Source organism: Trichoderma harzianum (assembly GCF_003025095.1).
Source record: "Trichoderma harzianum CBS 226.95 unplaced genomic scaffold M431scaffold_7, whole genome shotgun sequence".
Lineage (NCBI taxonomy): Eukaryota > Fungi > Ascomycota > Sordariomycetes > Hypocreales > Hypocreaceae > Trichoderma > Trichoderma harzianum.
Window position 1 is genome coordinate 951,313 of NW_020209255.1, and position 12,874 is coordinate 964,186.

Genomic DNA, 12,874 nt, shown 5'->3' on the forward strand with positions numbered 1-12,874 from the left:
GATTCTTGGGATTGAAGAAAAAAAGTTGGTGATGGATGATTTTTTGGTGGAGAAGATTTCGGTGAGAGGGGGGACTGACCGAAGGTGTGGGTGGGGTAGTTGGTGCTGGTATGTGCTAAGATTTGTTGTAAGCCAGCCAAAACTTTATGACTTGTTATTCTTTTCCTTTGTTCATTCAACACAAGATTTCGGGAAGAAACAGAGAGCGTGTTGTTTTGATGAAGATATGGATACGATAGAAGCTTTGAGAAGGGAGATTGAGGAGAAGGAGGCTGAGCTGGTGCAGTTGCGCGCGCGGCTTGTTGAAGCTGAAAAGCTAGATGTTGGAAGTGACAGGGATGGTGTCGAGGGAGAGTGGAAGTGGCCGCTTGAGGAGAGAGATTATCAGAGGTATAGCAGGCAGATGATTGTGCCCAATTTTGGCCTTCAAGGTATTTATTTATTCTGTCATAAGACGTAATCGCAGATGAATCATATACTGACTTGCGGAATTATAGGCCAGCTGAATATCAAGCATGCCAAGGTCCTCCTCGTCGGCGCTGGTGGCCTGGGATGTCCCGCGGCGGCATATCTCGCTGGTGCTGGTGTCGGGACGTTGGGTCTCGTGGATGGCGATGCGGTCGAGGTGTCGAATCTGCATAGGCAAGTTGCGCATTCGACGAATAGGGTTGGGATGATGAAGGTTGACAGCGCTGTGACGTATCTGAAAGGGTGAGTTCTATTCCCTCCATCATGAAGATGAAATATGAAGCCGTATTAACTTGATTTCATAGATTGAACCCTACTATCACATATCATGCTCATGCTACACATCTCACGCCTCAGAATGCCGAGGAAATCGTCTCCCAGTACGACCTTGTTCTCGATTGCACAGATCATCCCACCTCGCGCTATCTCATCTCCGACATTTGCGTTCTTCTTTCCAAGCCACTCGTCTCTGCTTCTGCGTTTCAGACTTCGGGCCAGCTCATTGTGCTCAACAATCCTCCCGGCAAGGGCCCCTGCTACCGCTGCGTCTTCCCGAAGCCTCCTCCCCCGGAGAGTGTTGTTGGATGTGGTGAGGGAGGCATTATTGGCCCTGTGGTGGGTATCATGGGCGTGTTGCAGGCATTGGAAGCGATTAAACTGCTTGTAAGGGGAGATCACTTGAAGTCTAGCGCTGGAGATGAGGAAGATGTGCGACAGGTGGGGATGCTGCTTTTCAGTGCCATGGGTGATGTGCCGTTCCGGACGGTTAGGATGAGGGGGAAGAGGAAGGGGTGTTTTGCTTGCGCGGGAGATGATTCGGCGTTGACGCTGAACGAGCTCAAGACTTCGATGGATTATATTCAGTTTTGCGGTGTCAATCAGCCTGTTAAGCTGCTTCAGCCAGAGGAGCGCATTTCGGTGGCAGAGTACGAGCAGATATCTCGAGCGAACAAGACTCATCTCTTGCTCGATGTGAGAGAAAAGGAACACTTTGGCTTGTCCAGCATTCCTGGCTCCATCAACATTCCCATTAGTCGGTTTACGGCTCACCGCGGTGAAGGGTCAGAGCTGTCTGATCTGATACCAGGGGATGTGCCCTCTGATACGCCGATATATATAGTGTGCCGCGTGGGCAACGATTCACAGATTGCAGCGAAGAAGCTGAAAGATTTAGGAGCGGACCGTAACGGAGAGCGCTTCATTGGGGATATCTTGGGCGGGCTACAGGCTTGGAAGACTACTGTCGACCCAAGTTTGCCTTTTATATGAGAGAATAAAGATGATAGACCGAAGCCAACAATGAATAGATGCAAACACGAGAGTTTCTCATTATACATAATACACGTACATACTACAAGCCCACAGTCCCAATGTAATGAGGAAAAGGGGGTCCATTTTTTCTCCTCTTTCAAGTCCATCCAAGCAGCGTCAAAGGAGCATGCTGTCACAAAACAGAAACGAGGAAAAAGAGAGAGAGATTTTTCTTCTTATAAGATACAGTTGCTAACCCACGCATTTCCATTGCTTCGATGTCGTCCTTGTTCCAGTCGTGTGCGTTTCTTGGCTTAGACAAACGAGGCCGACTTCTTCTTGTTGAATGCTCGCTGGTCCTTGAGCCATCTCCGATATCCGGCAACGCTCTGGATCTTTTCGCCGTAGAAATCCGGGACTGCAAGTTCAAGTGTTAGATTTCAACGGTATACAAGAGAGTCGCATGGTATCGAATCTTACCTGGGTTGCCCGCGCTCGAGTTTGTAGGGTCGGCGCGGTGCCTCTTGACACGTGCAAAGAACTCGCCCTCTTTCTGCATCATCTGGGTCTTGAAGCGCCGGTTGATGATGTAAAACACCTGGTTGCCCAGCGTCGGCCCAATGAGCCAGCCCAGGCCGGCGCAGGCCATGGTCATGATGCCCAGGGTGAAGAAGGGATCGAGCGGGATCTGCGCAATGAGCGGCTCGGCAAAGCCCTCGGCTAAAAAGATGGTGCCGGCCGCGCCGCCGATGAGGCCCGTGACGACGGAGAAGAGCAGCTGGATGCGCCGGCGGCGGAGGCGGAGCTTGAAGAAGGAGTTCCAGTCGAGGGCCGGGACGGAGGCGGAGGCGGAAGAGCCGGTCGCGGAGCTGGAGTAGAGCCGGACTGATGATGACGATGAGGTGGGGGAGGAGGAGGAGCCTCTTGCGACGAGGCTGACGATGGACGGCCGCGTGCTTGAGAGGGCGCTGGGGCTGGGTTTTGAGATTGAGCTGGAGACGGAGAGGCTGTGGTTTGCGCGCGCAAGGGATTTTGTCAGCGCAAAGGCGCCGGGGTGGGCGCGCGCAGGCGAGAATGAAGCTCTAGGACAGCATCGCACGAGGCTGCTGGGCGCTGCGGGGATGCGCATGCACAGCGTTTTCAGCGACGACGACATGGCGGGCAGATGCTGAGAGGCGTCGCCAATTGGAATAATATGATGGTTGAGAGAAAGAATCGGCGGGGAGGGAGCCGGAGAGAGCGCAAAGACAATTGCTTGCTGCTTCTGTTGTATCGCAGACTTTTTTTGGAGATTTTTTTTGCAGGGTTGAGGGTTTGAGATGCAGAGTTGCAGTTGCTTTTCTGCGTCGGCTTTGGTGGTGCTTTAGCAGCTGTGACAAGGATTCCCCACCCGATGCGCTGAGCTACAGCGAGCTTTAGAGGCTAGCGGACGAATGGAGCGGGTACTTGTAATCGTTCAGATGCAAGCAATGAGAAAGGGCTGAATACTAATAATGACAAGTCAAACGTTGAAGAGAAAGATGTCAACTCAATGCCCATTCTAATTGATATTATTACTGACATACAGATTTGAAAGTTAGCACAGAGTCTGTATTGTGATTATGACAATGGCTACATCACGCATGAAAGAGAACCTGGAAGGTTGAGAGACATACAAAGAACAAAGACCGAGCGAGCTTAGTCATCATCGTCCTTTCAACTTCGACGTCGCGTCCCTGCGATATTGACTTTCCTACCCGATTTCACCTCAGCATTACGCGACTCCCACCCGCTTGCGGCGCCCGTCGACGCCCTGTCGATACGACCGTAAATGCAGACGATGAACAGACCCGTTGGCTGCTCGTTAGCCCGTCTCCCCCGCGGCATCCTGTCATGATGCTCTTCGATCCCGATTTCTGGGATCGCTGCCTCGCTGGCCGGGGCATGGCGCCATTGCCTCGATCAGCCAATCCAAAGGGCAAACCAGCTCTCGATAAGCCCTTTGCAAAGCCTTCTACAAAATCGCGAATCGTCATTCCTCTCGCCTCGAAACCCGCCGACTATGTCCCGGGCAGCGGGCCGCCGTTGCAACCGGTATCGTTACTGCTTCCCGGCGACTCTACCGCCTACATCGCCGAACGCCTTCTGCTTCCCTCGCCCGGACTTGCGCCCAATGGAAAGCCTCTGCCGAAACGGATGATGTACCTCATTGGGTGGCGCGATCTTCCGGCTGCGAGCAAACTAGTACCGGCCATGCAGGTCCTGGACTATGTCTCCCCGCGAACCCTCGAGGATTTTGAAGAACGGCTGGAGCAGGAATTGGACGATGAAAGGGAGAAATTGGAGGCAGAGCTCAAGTCAGACCTAGCGGCACCACAAAAGATCAAGAAGAAGAGGGGACGACCGCCAGCGCACAGCCAGATAGAGTCTGCAGTTGTCGCTGAGCCGGAAACCGTCGCCCAGGCAAAGTCACGGCATAAGCCGGGCGCTATGAGTCTCTCAACGCCCAAAAAGCCAAGGTTGGAGGAATTTGAGTGGTTGGAGGATGAAGAAGGAGGCCCATCGCGACAGATTGCTGAGGAGCAGTTTCAGAGTTTGCATGGCTACCTACCCATGGAGTATGAAACGTCTGAAGACACAGAAAGCCCTCTACCCAACGAGCCACCGGAAGTCATGCGAAATGATTCACGGGTAGACCCTGTACCTAGGAAAATAAAGCAGCCACAAGCACCACCTAAACCATCATCGATTATACGGCTCAGTACACCACCAAGATTAAGCAACGGAGGACTCATGTCGGTCAAAATGCAGAGCTCACAGCCACCCGAACCAAATGTCCAACAGAACAGTCAAATTCAGCAAGGGCTGGGGTTATCATCATTCATACCAGCGGGACAGAGCACGATACCGAGTCCCCCAATGGTGATCGCCAAGGAAGAGGACAAGGCAGTTAAAAGCAATCCACCAGCAGCCAAACCGAAGACATCGAAGAAAAGGCGCAGACCTGAAGATGATGCGCCGAAGACCGGGCCCGAAGATGATGCGCCAAAGACTGGGCCTCAAGGGGAAACTGACTGGGTCGTGGAGAGAATTGAAGACGTCGAATATTACGAGGTAGATGGCCGTGGCATAGTGCGATACTTTAAAGTCAGTTGGGAAGGCGATTGGCCGCCGGACCAAAAGAGAACATGGGAGCCTGAAGAAAACATTCCAGCAAACCTAGTGCGGAATTTCTTCAAGATATCCAAAAGCAAACGGAAAATCATAGCTAAATCGGGCACGAGCAAACAGGGCAATTCCGCCAAGGGGCTGAGTAAACCCAAACAAACTGACCACAAGAACGGTATCTCTAAACAAAGCAGCCACAAACAGGGGTCTTTGAAACAGTCGAAACTGACGTGGCCCGGAATCCGCAAAAAGTATGGCAGCGTTAGTGAGGCTTTTGCGGGGGATCAAGACAGCCTCGATATGATGGATGAGGGCTATGACGGCGAAGAAGACGAGCTCGCTGGAGATGGGCAGGATGAATTCTTTGTCGTCACAGAAGGGGGCGAGAATGAATTGCAGAATCAGAGTGTCTGGCCGACTGCTAACGCTGTCTCGACTGCACTCGGCGTATTTCGGGGGTTTCAATGACAGGTTTCTGACGACACGTTTGGGCTAGAATAGCGATTTATTTATTCAATTTTTTGGTTTACTTTTTCCCCCGCGCGGAAAGGAGAGCGGTGCGACGGATATCATGGCATTAGCTGGAACTCGAGTTGAGTCTCTATGGGGGCGGGCGCATGGCAAATGGCGCAAGGAATTTGATATACCTTTCATGATATACATTTGGTGTTGCTGCTGCTGGGGGGTTGCGCGCTTGGGATTAAAAACATGAGTGAGCAGCCTTACATATTTTCTTGAAGCAGAATGGTTTTGTTGAATGCTTGAGTCGTATACTAGGCATGAAGTGATTAGACAGACTGCTCAATATTGTCTTGTTGTAATGAATAACTCTTCAGTTTCAACTTCTTTCTATAATTACCTGGAATGACAATACATTTATGATAATTCAATTCTATCACCCTGCTAATTAAGTAAATACGGAGCTCAGGAGACGACGATTCTGACGGAAGTCAGGTAGTTCTTCTCGTTGTGTACCCTATCTCAGATGTATTTATCCCTTAACATCATGGCCTAAAGTCTAGGATAAATGGCCCTTTCTCCTTCTTTGACAATCTCCCATAACTGTTTCATCTACTGCTGAGTCACAGCACTCAGTATGATGTAACGACCAGTTCAGTTATAATCTTCAAACAGCTTCATCGAAATATCCTTGATAACCAATCCATTGGAATCGCTGGGGATACTGGCGTCTAGCACAACATTTATCTCTTTGACGCCATCTAGAAACTCCAAGTCCTGGTCAGGATAGAGGGTGAAATTCATGAAGCTTTCCGAGATGTCGGTATCGAGGACCAGGACGTCGTCAAAGGTGACGGAGACATGGTCAATGCAGCTTGGAATACCAGCACAGGGGACGGTGATGGATGAGAAACTGCAGAGGTTTTTGGTGTGATAGTTTGTGGTGGCCGTTATTGTGATTGAGCTTGTTGTTGAGGGGCGGATGTAGGCGCCTACGGGGGTGTTGAAGACAGTGTTTAAATCGAGTACTTTTATGGAGGTGCTTGGGAAGAGGATAGTTGTGTATATGGTGACGTAGAAGGAGAAGTGTTATAGAACTTAGGATTGGGTGTTTTGTTTTAGTTGACGATGATGGGGTGAATGGTGGAATGTGATACGAGGTATTCTGGAGAGATATATATATTGGGGAGGCGAACTACACTTCTGAGCATGTTTTTCAGCTGATTACTAGCGGATTGCCCGATTCCCCTTGGGGTTTTGACAAGCCGATAATGGGTTCTCAGCTCTGACGAACAGGAAACATACAGTTACGCTAAGACGATTGTAGATCTTGCATGAGGATGTGGAGATGGACTAATGCGGGCATTACGTTTTGAAGAAGAGTCTGCATATATGATTCATCCTCAAACCTGTGGCAGATATTATGCGGCCGGCTATAATAAACGTGAAATGACAAATCGGCATACTAGTATAAATAATAACCTGCGAGACTATGCTCCTCAGGTACGCGTGTGCTCTCTTCTCCTAATGATGAACCTAGAGCGTATAGCCGTAATGAAGCCTGCTTGAAATCAAAAGTGAATCCCCGAATACTATTTTCTGTTCCAAATCCCTTGAATAATAACCACGGTCAGCTCGAAGCAATGTTAATTCCCTTGTAAGCAAATGTCCTCGTCCCCCCCCCCCCCCAAACTCCATCCAATCACTCTCCCCGTTCCATCTAATCAAGAGCTCTCTTAGAGCTCTCAAGGAACTTCTTCACGACAGTCGCCGCAGGCACTGCCTTAATGTCGCGGCATCCCATCTCACAGCTTTTCGGACACTTGGGTACCATGTCCGGGGCGAGGCCTTGCTCTTCGGCCTTCTCGCGGCGATGCTTGGCCACCATGCCGTAGTGCTCCCACTTGCGACGATTGATCTCGCCACACGCCTTGAAGTGTTCATCCCAGTAATCTGCCCAGTCGGGCTCGTGGAGCGTGTTTTCCAGGAGAAGCTTGGCCTCGTCCTCGGCTGATATTTTCCAGCCCCATTTGCGGCGAGTCAAGGTGATGTCGCTGCCTATGATACGGTATTCGGTGTCCTTGTGGGCCTCGAGGTCGTCGAGGTAGTCGTCGACTTCGCTTTCGTCAATGTCGTACTGCAATGCCAAGCGGGTCTTTTGAGAGACCCGTGTTGGTCCCATTTCGGCGGCCGACTTCCGAAGGTGAGGAGGCAAGTAGTCGTTGTACGGATAACGATTCCACTGCTCTTCCAAATCGTCTCCGAAGGGATGCGAGATTGGAATTTCACGTTGACGAAGACGGATTCTGGACAAAGGCTCGTATGTGTGCGTCGAATCAGCCAGGAACATGCGAAATTTTGCATCGTCGAGGTTAATAGTGTAAAAGTCGGAAAATCTTCCTGAGAAGATGAGCCAATCAGCTTTGTTTGCTTGAAAGAGAGTTGCAAATTCAACAGTCAATCCGTCATTTGCCTCATTGTAGTCAGCAGACACGATATTGTTGATGCCAATGGTGCTGATGAAGAACCATATGCACTCCTTCGGAAACCCTTTAAGAAGGAAACGACGAGCACACCCATTATCAAGAAGGCCCTTGTCAATTCTGCCGAAACCATAGGAGGAAGATGAGATCAGCCATGCATTGGCACTATAGACGTCACCGTTTCTGGCCTTGTATAAGAGAGGAGAAGTGTTGGTGTCGTGTGTAAACTCGGCGGCCGACTGGTGATACACGAACTCGAGCATGGCGGTCTTGGTATCATTGCCAAAAATTGGGGCAGTGTTGAGTATCATGATGCCAAGGATTCCACCACAGCAATGAATGCCTCGTGTGACCTGAGACATGGTTGCGTCAGGCGGCAAGTTTGTGAGCATGACGCGACGGCTTTGCAGCCCTGTGGTTGGAGTGGTCACATAGACCTCTGCCACATCGGACTGATACTCCAAATCTAGGTGAAAGGGTGCGTTTCCTCCTGGGGTATCAACAAACGAGACGGTTTCTTCTGGCAATTCCATATCCCAGTTTTCGGTTAGGAATTGATCATCATCATCAGTAAGATTAGTCATATCAATAATCTGCTCATCTGGAAGGTCGTCATCTAGCAAAAGATCAATCTCTGTGTCGACGGTGTCCGGTGATTCTGCCCTGCTGTTTGACACGCCTCGTTCGTTGGATTGCGGAGTTGAACTGCCAGACTCCTATCACACAACTCAGTTAGTACTCTACCCATCTTGCCACATGGACAGATGACTGTTAGACATGTCTCTTGCACATACCGAACTGGAAAGCGATGAATTGGCCTTTGCCTCCTCCATCATGATGATATTGCCCTTGAGAATGTGTCGAACCCCGGTGAGAGAATTGCCCAGCGTTCGGAGGGCGCGAACTAAATCGATGTCCAATTCTTCCTCCGCCAATTCTTGAAGTACGTGCTCAACTTCTTTCTGTCGAGAGGAATCATGTTAGCCCATATGTACATGTATCTACTAGCTTGTGTAAGTGAGAGGTGGCGGTTGTCGACTTACACTGTCAAAAACAATACTCTGTATCTGATGAAATTGTCGCCACAAAGCATTCTGGATTTCTTGAAAGATTTCAAGACACTCAGCACGCTTCTTATAGCTTCGCTGATGCTCATTGCCATGTCCCTTATCTTGATTGCTGTTGTTGTAGTTGTTTGCTTCGATCTCCAAACTCTGTCCTGGAGCAGTGATGAATGCCTGAGAAGGGGAAACATTCGATTGGCCAATTGTATGCTGCGCCGGAGGATCAGCAGATACGGTATCATCACCCTGGTCTCCATGATGGAAAGAGGTCGAGTTGAGGACCACAGGGGAAGCCATGACGGATGGAGGAGGCGTGAGATCAATTAGCCTGCCCGTAGTTTGTGCAGCCATTGTATTGAATGGGGGACAATGGTCATGCACTCTGAAGCTGTGGCTTTGAGGAACAATGAGAGAAGGTGGAGGCAGAGAACAAAGCTGCAGGATGGAAGAAGAAGCTGCAGTTGAAGGCAAAGGAGTGCAGAGGCCTTGGGCGGTGAGGTGCGTTTTACTGTGTTGGGAATTACTATAGTGCACGAGCTGCCATCGTCAACACCGGCAGAATGCCTTCACTGGACGTTTGCTTCATCTTGACAGCCATCTAGGTGCCTGAGGAAAGCACGAGGTTACAGTGACAGTGAATCACAGACAACTATCTCCAAGAGGTGCAGCTGGCAAACTTCGCAGGAGAGTGAGCTGCATTAGCGGCAGTTTCATCTAGATACTTGGGATGAACTGCTGAGGGTCGAGTTGCAACTGTAGAGACATCTGAGCTTGGCAGGATACTAGACCATAGGAGAATCTGATGCAAATCGTCAAGAGAGATGTGACGATATACCATGGAGTATAGGCATAGTATATTTAGTATTCAAGTTATTAGACTTTTGGCGAAATCTCGTTGACTGCCTGGGTCAGCTCCGGAGCATAGGATGGATCTAATGTGTCATTCTCATAGCCTAGAATAGGTACTCTATGATATGTGCACAAGGTGAGAGCAAAGTCAGCTCATGCCGCATCTTCATCTGCCGAGTCAAGAACCGATACCATCATGTAAATTAAAAAAAAGAAAGAAGAAAAAAAAACTCATTTCACGTCGAAAGTTGCCTATCTCGGGAGATGATTCACTGCAGAAAAACAGCTTGAAACATTGTTTGATCGGTTGTCGGCAACGGGTTAACGGCTTGTATTTTTAGAGCCAGGCATTTCCTTTTTGAGAAGGTTTCTGCGAATGCTACGTAAGCAAGCTAAAGCAAAAAAACGGCTGCAAGGCTGCCGAGTGACGCTGAAGCGAATCGACCGGGCGTCGATTTTATGTCGGCCAAGTGGGACTAGCTTGGCTTCGAGAAGCAACGTCATAAGGACAGGGCAAAAGGAAGAAAAGCATCCATAGAAGTGAATGCAATAGACAAGCCAAGACAAACGGTTTTCCGGGATGAACGGGCCCCAATGCAGCTAGACCGGAGAATAAATCCTCCCCTAGAAGACATCATATGCAGTGCTAGAACAAAAAGAATTCCAAAACTCCTTTCCCGCGATGCGTGCCGAAGCAGATTTTTGGCGATTTCGCGCTGCCCGATTTGCTGCTTTGGCGCTGCACCGGCTGTATTCCGGCGTGCTGATTCCGAGCCAAACCCGAACGCTTGTACCGGCAAGTACCGCAACGCAAACGTTTCCGGGGAAAGGCTGCACTGATGAATTGCGAATAGCGAGTAGTCTATGCAGCTGCGGGCTAGGGTAATGGATTGATTACTAGAAAGGTACGGTCAGGTGGGCTTTTGAATGAATTGGATGAATGATTCAGGCATATAGTAGTCTGGCAATTGCAATGCGGAGAGTTGGTGGGACTACCTCCTAATGTCTGTAGTAATACAATGCTTGAAGCAAGGGTAGAATGAGACGAGTAAACTGTTACTTATTAGATATTAAAATTTGCTGTAATACTACATGTTATGTACGTAGGTATATATACAGTAATAAACACATACAGTTAAGTTCCAGTAAATTGATACAATTTGAAGCCATTAATGCCAACATCGTCAACCCCAATGGCACAATTCCCATTGCCAAAAGATACCTCAAACTACTTCATGCAAACCCCACTTCGTTAGCACGCTAAAACCCAACCCCCGACTCCCGCAAAAAGGGAAAGCTGTGGGGCTCCCAGCTGCCGCAGGGGTCGGCAGGGCTGCGGTTTCCTCAAAGGGCTGCTTTTGTTACGTACAAGCTTTCCCTCTGACTGGCCGCTGCTGGAACCAAGCCAGTTCCGCACAGATGCGAGCCAGCATTTCCTGCTTCTTGTTTTTCGTCGTACTCGCGCTGTGTCCGATACCTTTTCCCCAGCTCCTGTTCCTGCGCATCACCGAGTCTCGCCAATCCCGAGGTACGCGCGGTGTACTTGACGCCTGTTAGTCCGGCCGTCTACGTTCTCCTCATCTTTGGATGCAGCTCGACAAATCTCCGCGGCACACACAAACATCCCTCGTCATCTTTTCGGCTTTTACGTCTTTTTCTTCTCGATTTTTTCTTTTCTCTCTTTAAACTATTTCGAGGCGGGTGTTGTATATTAGGTGGCCCATTCCCTCGTGGCCTTGGCGAGCCTTGATGACCATTCAGTTCAGTCTCAGCTCACCTTCTCTCGACTGGTCAACAACCTTTGCCTCAACTTGAGCAGTATCTTCTCGCCACCAGCACTCGCTCATAACTGTGTCGAAACAACATCACGACGACTAAACCTCCTTCCTCTCTGACATAGCCAGCATCAACGCGTGTTATACCAGCCTCAGCTGCGACAAGCCGACACGATGGCGCCCATCCACCATTCCTGGAATTTTAACATTGACCGGTTCCTCAATCCCCTGATCCCTCCTCCGCCATGGAACCACATCCCTTACCCCATCGCCTACTGGTTTGGCTTTCGCAAGACGAAGCCTCAGGGAACGGGCAACTTGATGCCCATTTTCTGGGCCTTCCTCGGCGTCTTTGGTGCTATTGCCATGATTGAAGCCGTTGGAAAGCACGTCGCCTCGTTCCCACCCCACCACGTGCCTCTCATCGTGGGCAGTTTTGTAAGTCGATCTTAGAAATATCTGGTACGAATACGTGTATAAGTATACGCATATACGCACATTTTATGATTGTTGCAACTAACTGGTGATGCTACGTCCAGGGTGCTGCTGCCGTCCTTGAGTTCTACGCCATTGAATCGCCTCTTGCGCAACCGCGAAACGCCATCAGCGGCCAGGTCATCTCCGCCATCATTGGTTGTGCCGTTGGAAAGCTCTTCCTTCTCAGTGACAACTTCGAAGACATCAAATGGCTCGGCGGTGCTCTGGCTTGCGCTTCTGCTACTGCAATGATGGCACTCACCAAGACCGTTCACCCTCCGGCTGGTGCAACCGCGCTATTGGCCGTCGTTGATCCAACTCTTATCCAAGTCGGCTGGTTTCTGATCCCCGTCATGTTGTTGGGATGCACTTTGATGCTTGGCGCAGCCCTCCTCATTAACAACATCGAGCGCCAATTTCCCGTCTACTGGTGGTCTCCTGAAGATGTGAGGCAGCCCAACTCCATGTTTCGCCGTCGATCATCCAAGAAGAAGGCCAAGGAAACTGAATCCAAGCCTGAGGACGCTAGCAGCGGAGAAGGCGATGCGAGATACGTTTCCGATGTCGAGGCGAATGCCGCTGCCGAGACCGAGTTGGAAAAAGAGGACACCATTTATGCCGCCGATATCATCATCAAGCCTGGACAGGTCATTGTGCCTGAGCACGTCTATCTCACCCAGGAAGAGCAGCAATATCTGGAAACGATCTCCAAACGTCTCTAAGCAAATATGCTACGTACAGCATACGCATATTCTCCCTACTACTACAACAACATCATCATCATCATCATCATCGCCATCGGAGTCACATGGCGGAGGACAAGCTGTGACACCACTTGACGACATACTCTTGCATTTTCTTGTTAGCCAGCGGATGCATCTGACGAAGCATGGCGTTTCTT

At 49.9% G+C, this 12,874-nt stretch overlaps 5 protein-coding genes across 5 annotated transcripts; 3 read left to right on the forward strand and 2 right to left on the reverse strand.

Moving 5' to 3' along the window:
- Positions 1–226: 226 nt before the first annotated feature.
- M431DRAFT_482727 (hypothetical protein) lies at positions 227–1,737 on the forward strand (the record flags this gene model as incomplete). The annotated part of the gene is made up of 3 exons (XM_024916061.1): positions 227–431; positions 498–711; positions 774–1,737. The coding sequence occupies 3 exons, from the start codon at positions 227–229 to the stop codon at positions 1,735–1,737; spliced, it is 1,383 nt and encodes a 460-aa protein (XP_024773552.1).
- Positions 1,738–2,033: 296 nt separating this feature from the next.
- On the reverse strand, positions 2,034–2,875 carry M431DRAFT_482728 (hypothetical protein; the record flags this gene model as incomplete). The annotated part of the gene is made up of 2 exons (XM_024916062.1): positions 2,034–2,137; positions 2,200–2,875. The coding sequence occupies 2 exons, from the start codon at positions 2,873–2,875 to the stop codon at positions 2,034–2,036; spliced, it is 780 nt and encodes a 259-aa protein (XP_024773553.1).
- Positions 2,876–3,467: 592 nt separating this feature from the next.
- M431DRAFT_117392 (hypothetical protein) lies at positions 3,468–5,726 on the forward strand. The gene has a single exon (XM_024911996.1). The coding sequence runs from the start codon at positions 3,592–3,594 to the stop codon at positions 5,332–5,334; it is 1,743 nt and encodes a 580-aa protein (XP_024773554.1). The 5' UTR covers positions 3,468–3,591; the 3' UTR covers positions 5,335–5,726.
- A 1,043-nt stretch (positions 5,727–6,769) lies between these two features.
- On the reverse strand, positions 6,770–9,247 carry M431DRAFT_555202 (hypothetical protein). The gene is made up of 3 exons (XM_024921414.1): positions 8,852–9,247; positions 8,603–8,770; positions 6,770–8,524 (listed from the first exon to the last, which is right to left on the reverse strand). The coding sequence occupies exons 1-3, from the start codon at positions 9,221–9,223 to the stop codon at positions 7,046–7,048; spliced, it is 2,019 nt and encodes a 672-aa protein (XP_024773555.1). The 5' UTR covers positions 9,224–9,247; the 3' UTR covers positions 6,770–7,045.
- Positions 9,248–11,670: 2,423 nt separating this feature from the next.
- On the forward strand, positions 11,671–12,695 carry M431DRAFT_482731 (hypothetical protein; the record flags this gene model as incomplete). Its single annotated transcript, XM_024916063.1, has 2 exons — positions 11,671–11,934; positions 12,036–12,695. The coding sequence occupies 2 exons, from the start codon at positions 11,671–11,673 to the stop codon at positions 12,693–12,695; spliced, it is 924 nt and encodes a 307-aa protein (XP_024773556.1).
- Between the last annotated feature and the right edge of the window lie 179 nt (positions 12,696–12,874).

Excerpts from the sequence above, each read along its gene's own strand:
- M431DRAFT_117392 (XM_024911996.1), top strand. The coding sequence starts at position 3,592 with ATGATGCTCTTCGATCCCGATTTCTGGGATCGCTGCCTCGCTGGCCGG.
- M431DRAFT_555202 (XM_024921414.1), bottom strand. The coding sequence starts at position 9,223 with ATGGCTGCACAAACTACGGGCAGGCTAATTGATCTCACGCCTCCTCCA. Across the intron at positions 8,771-8,851 it reads AGAGTATTGTTTTTGACAGT|AAAGAAGTTGAGCACGTACT; the intron begins GTAAGTCGACAA and ends TCCTCTCGACAG. Across the intron at positions 8,525-8,602 it reads ATTCATCGCTTTCCAGTTCG|GAGTCTGGCAGTTCAACTCC; the intron begins GTATGTGCAAGA and ends GTTGTGTGATAG.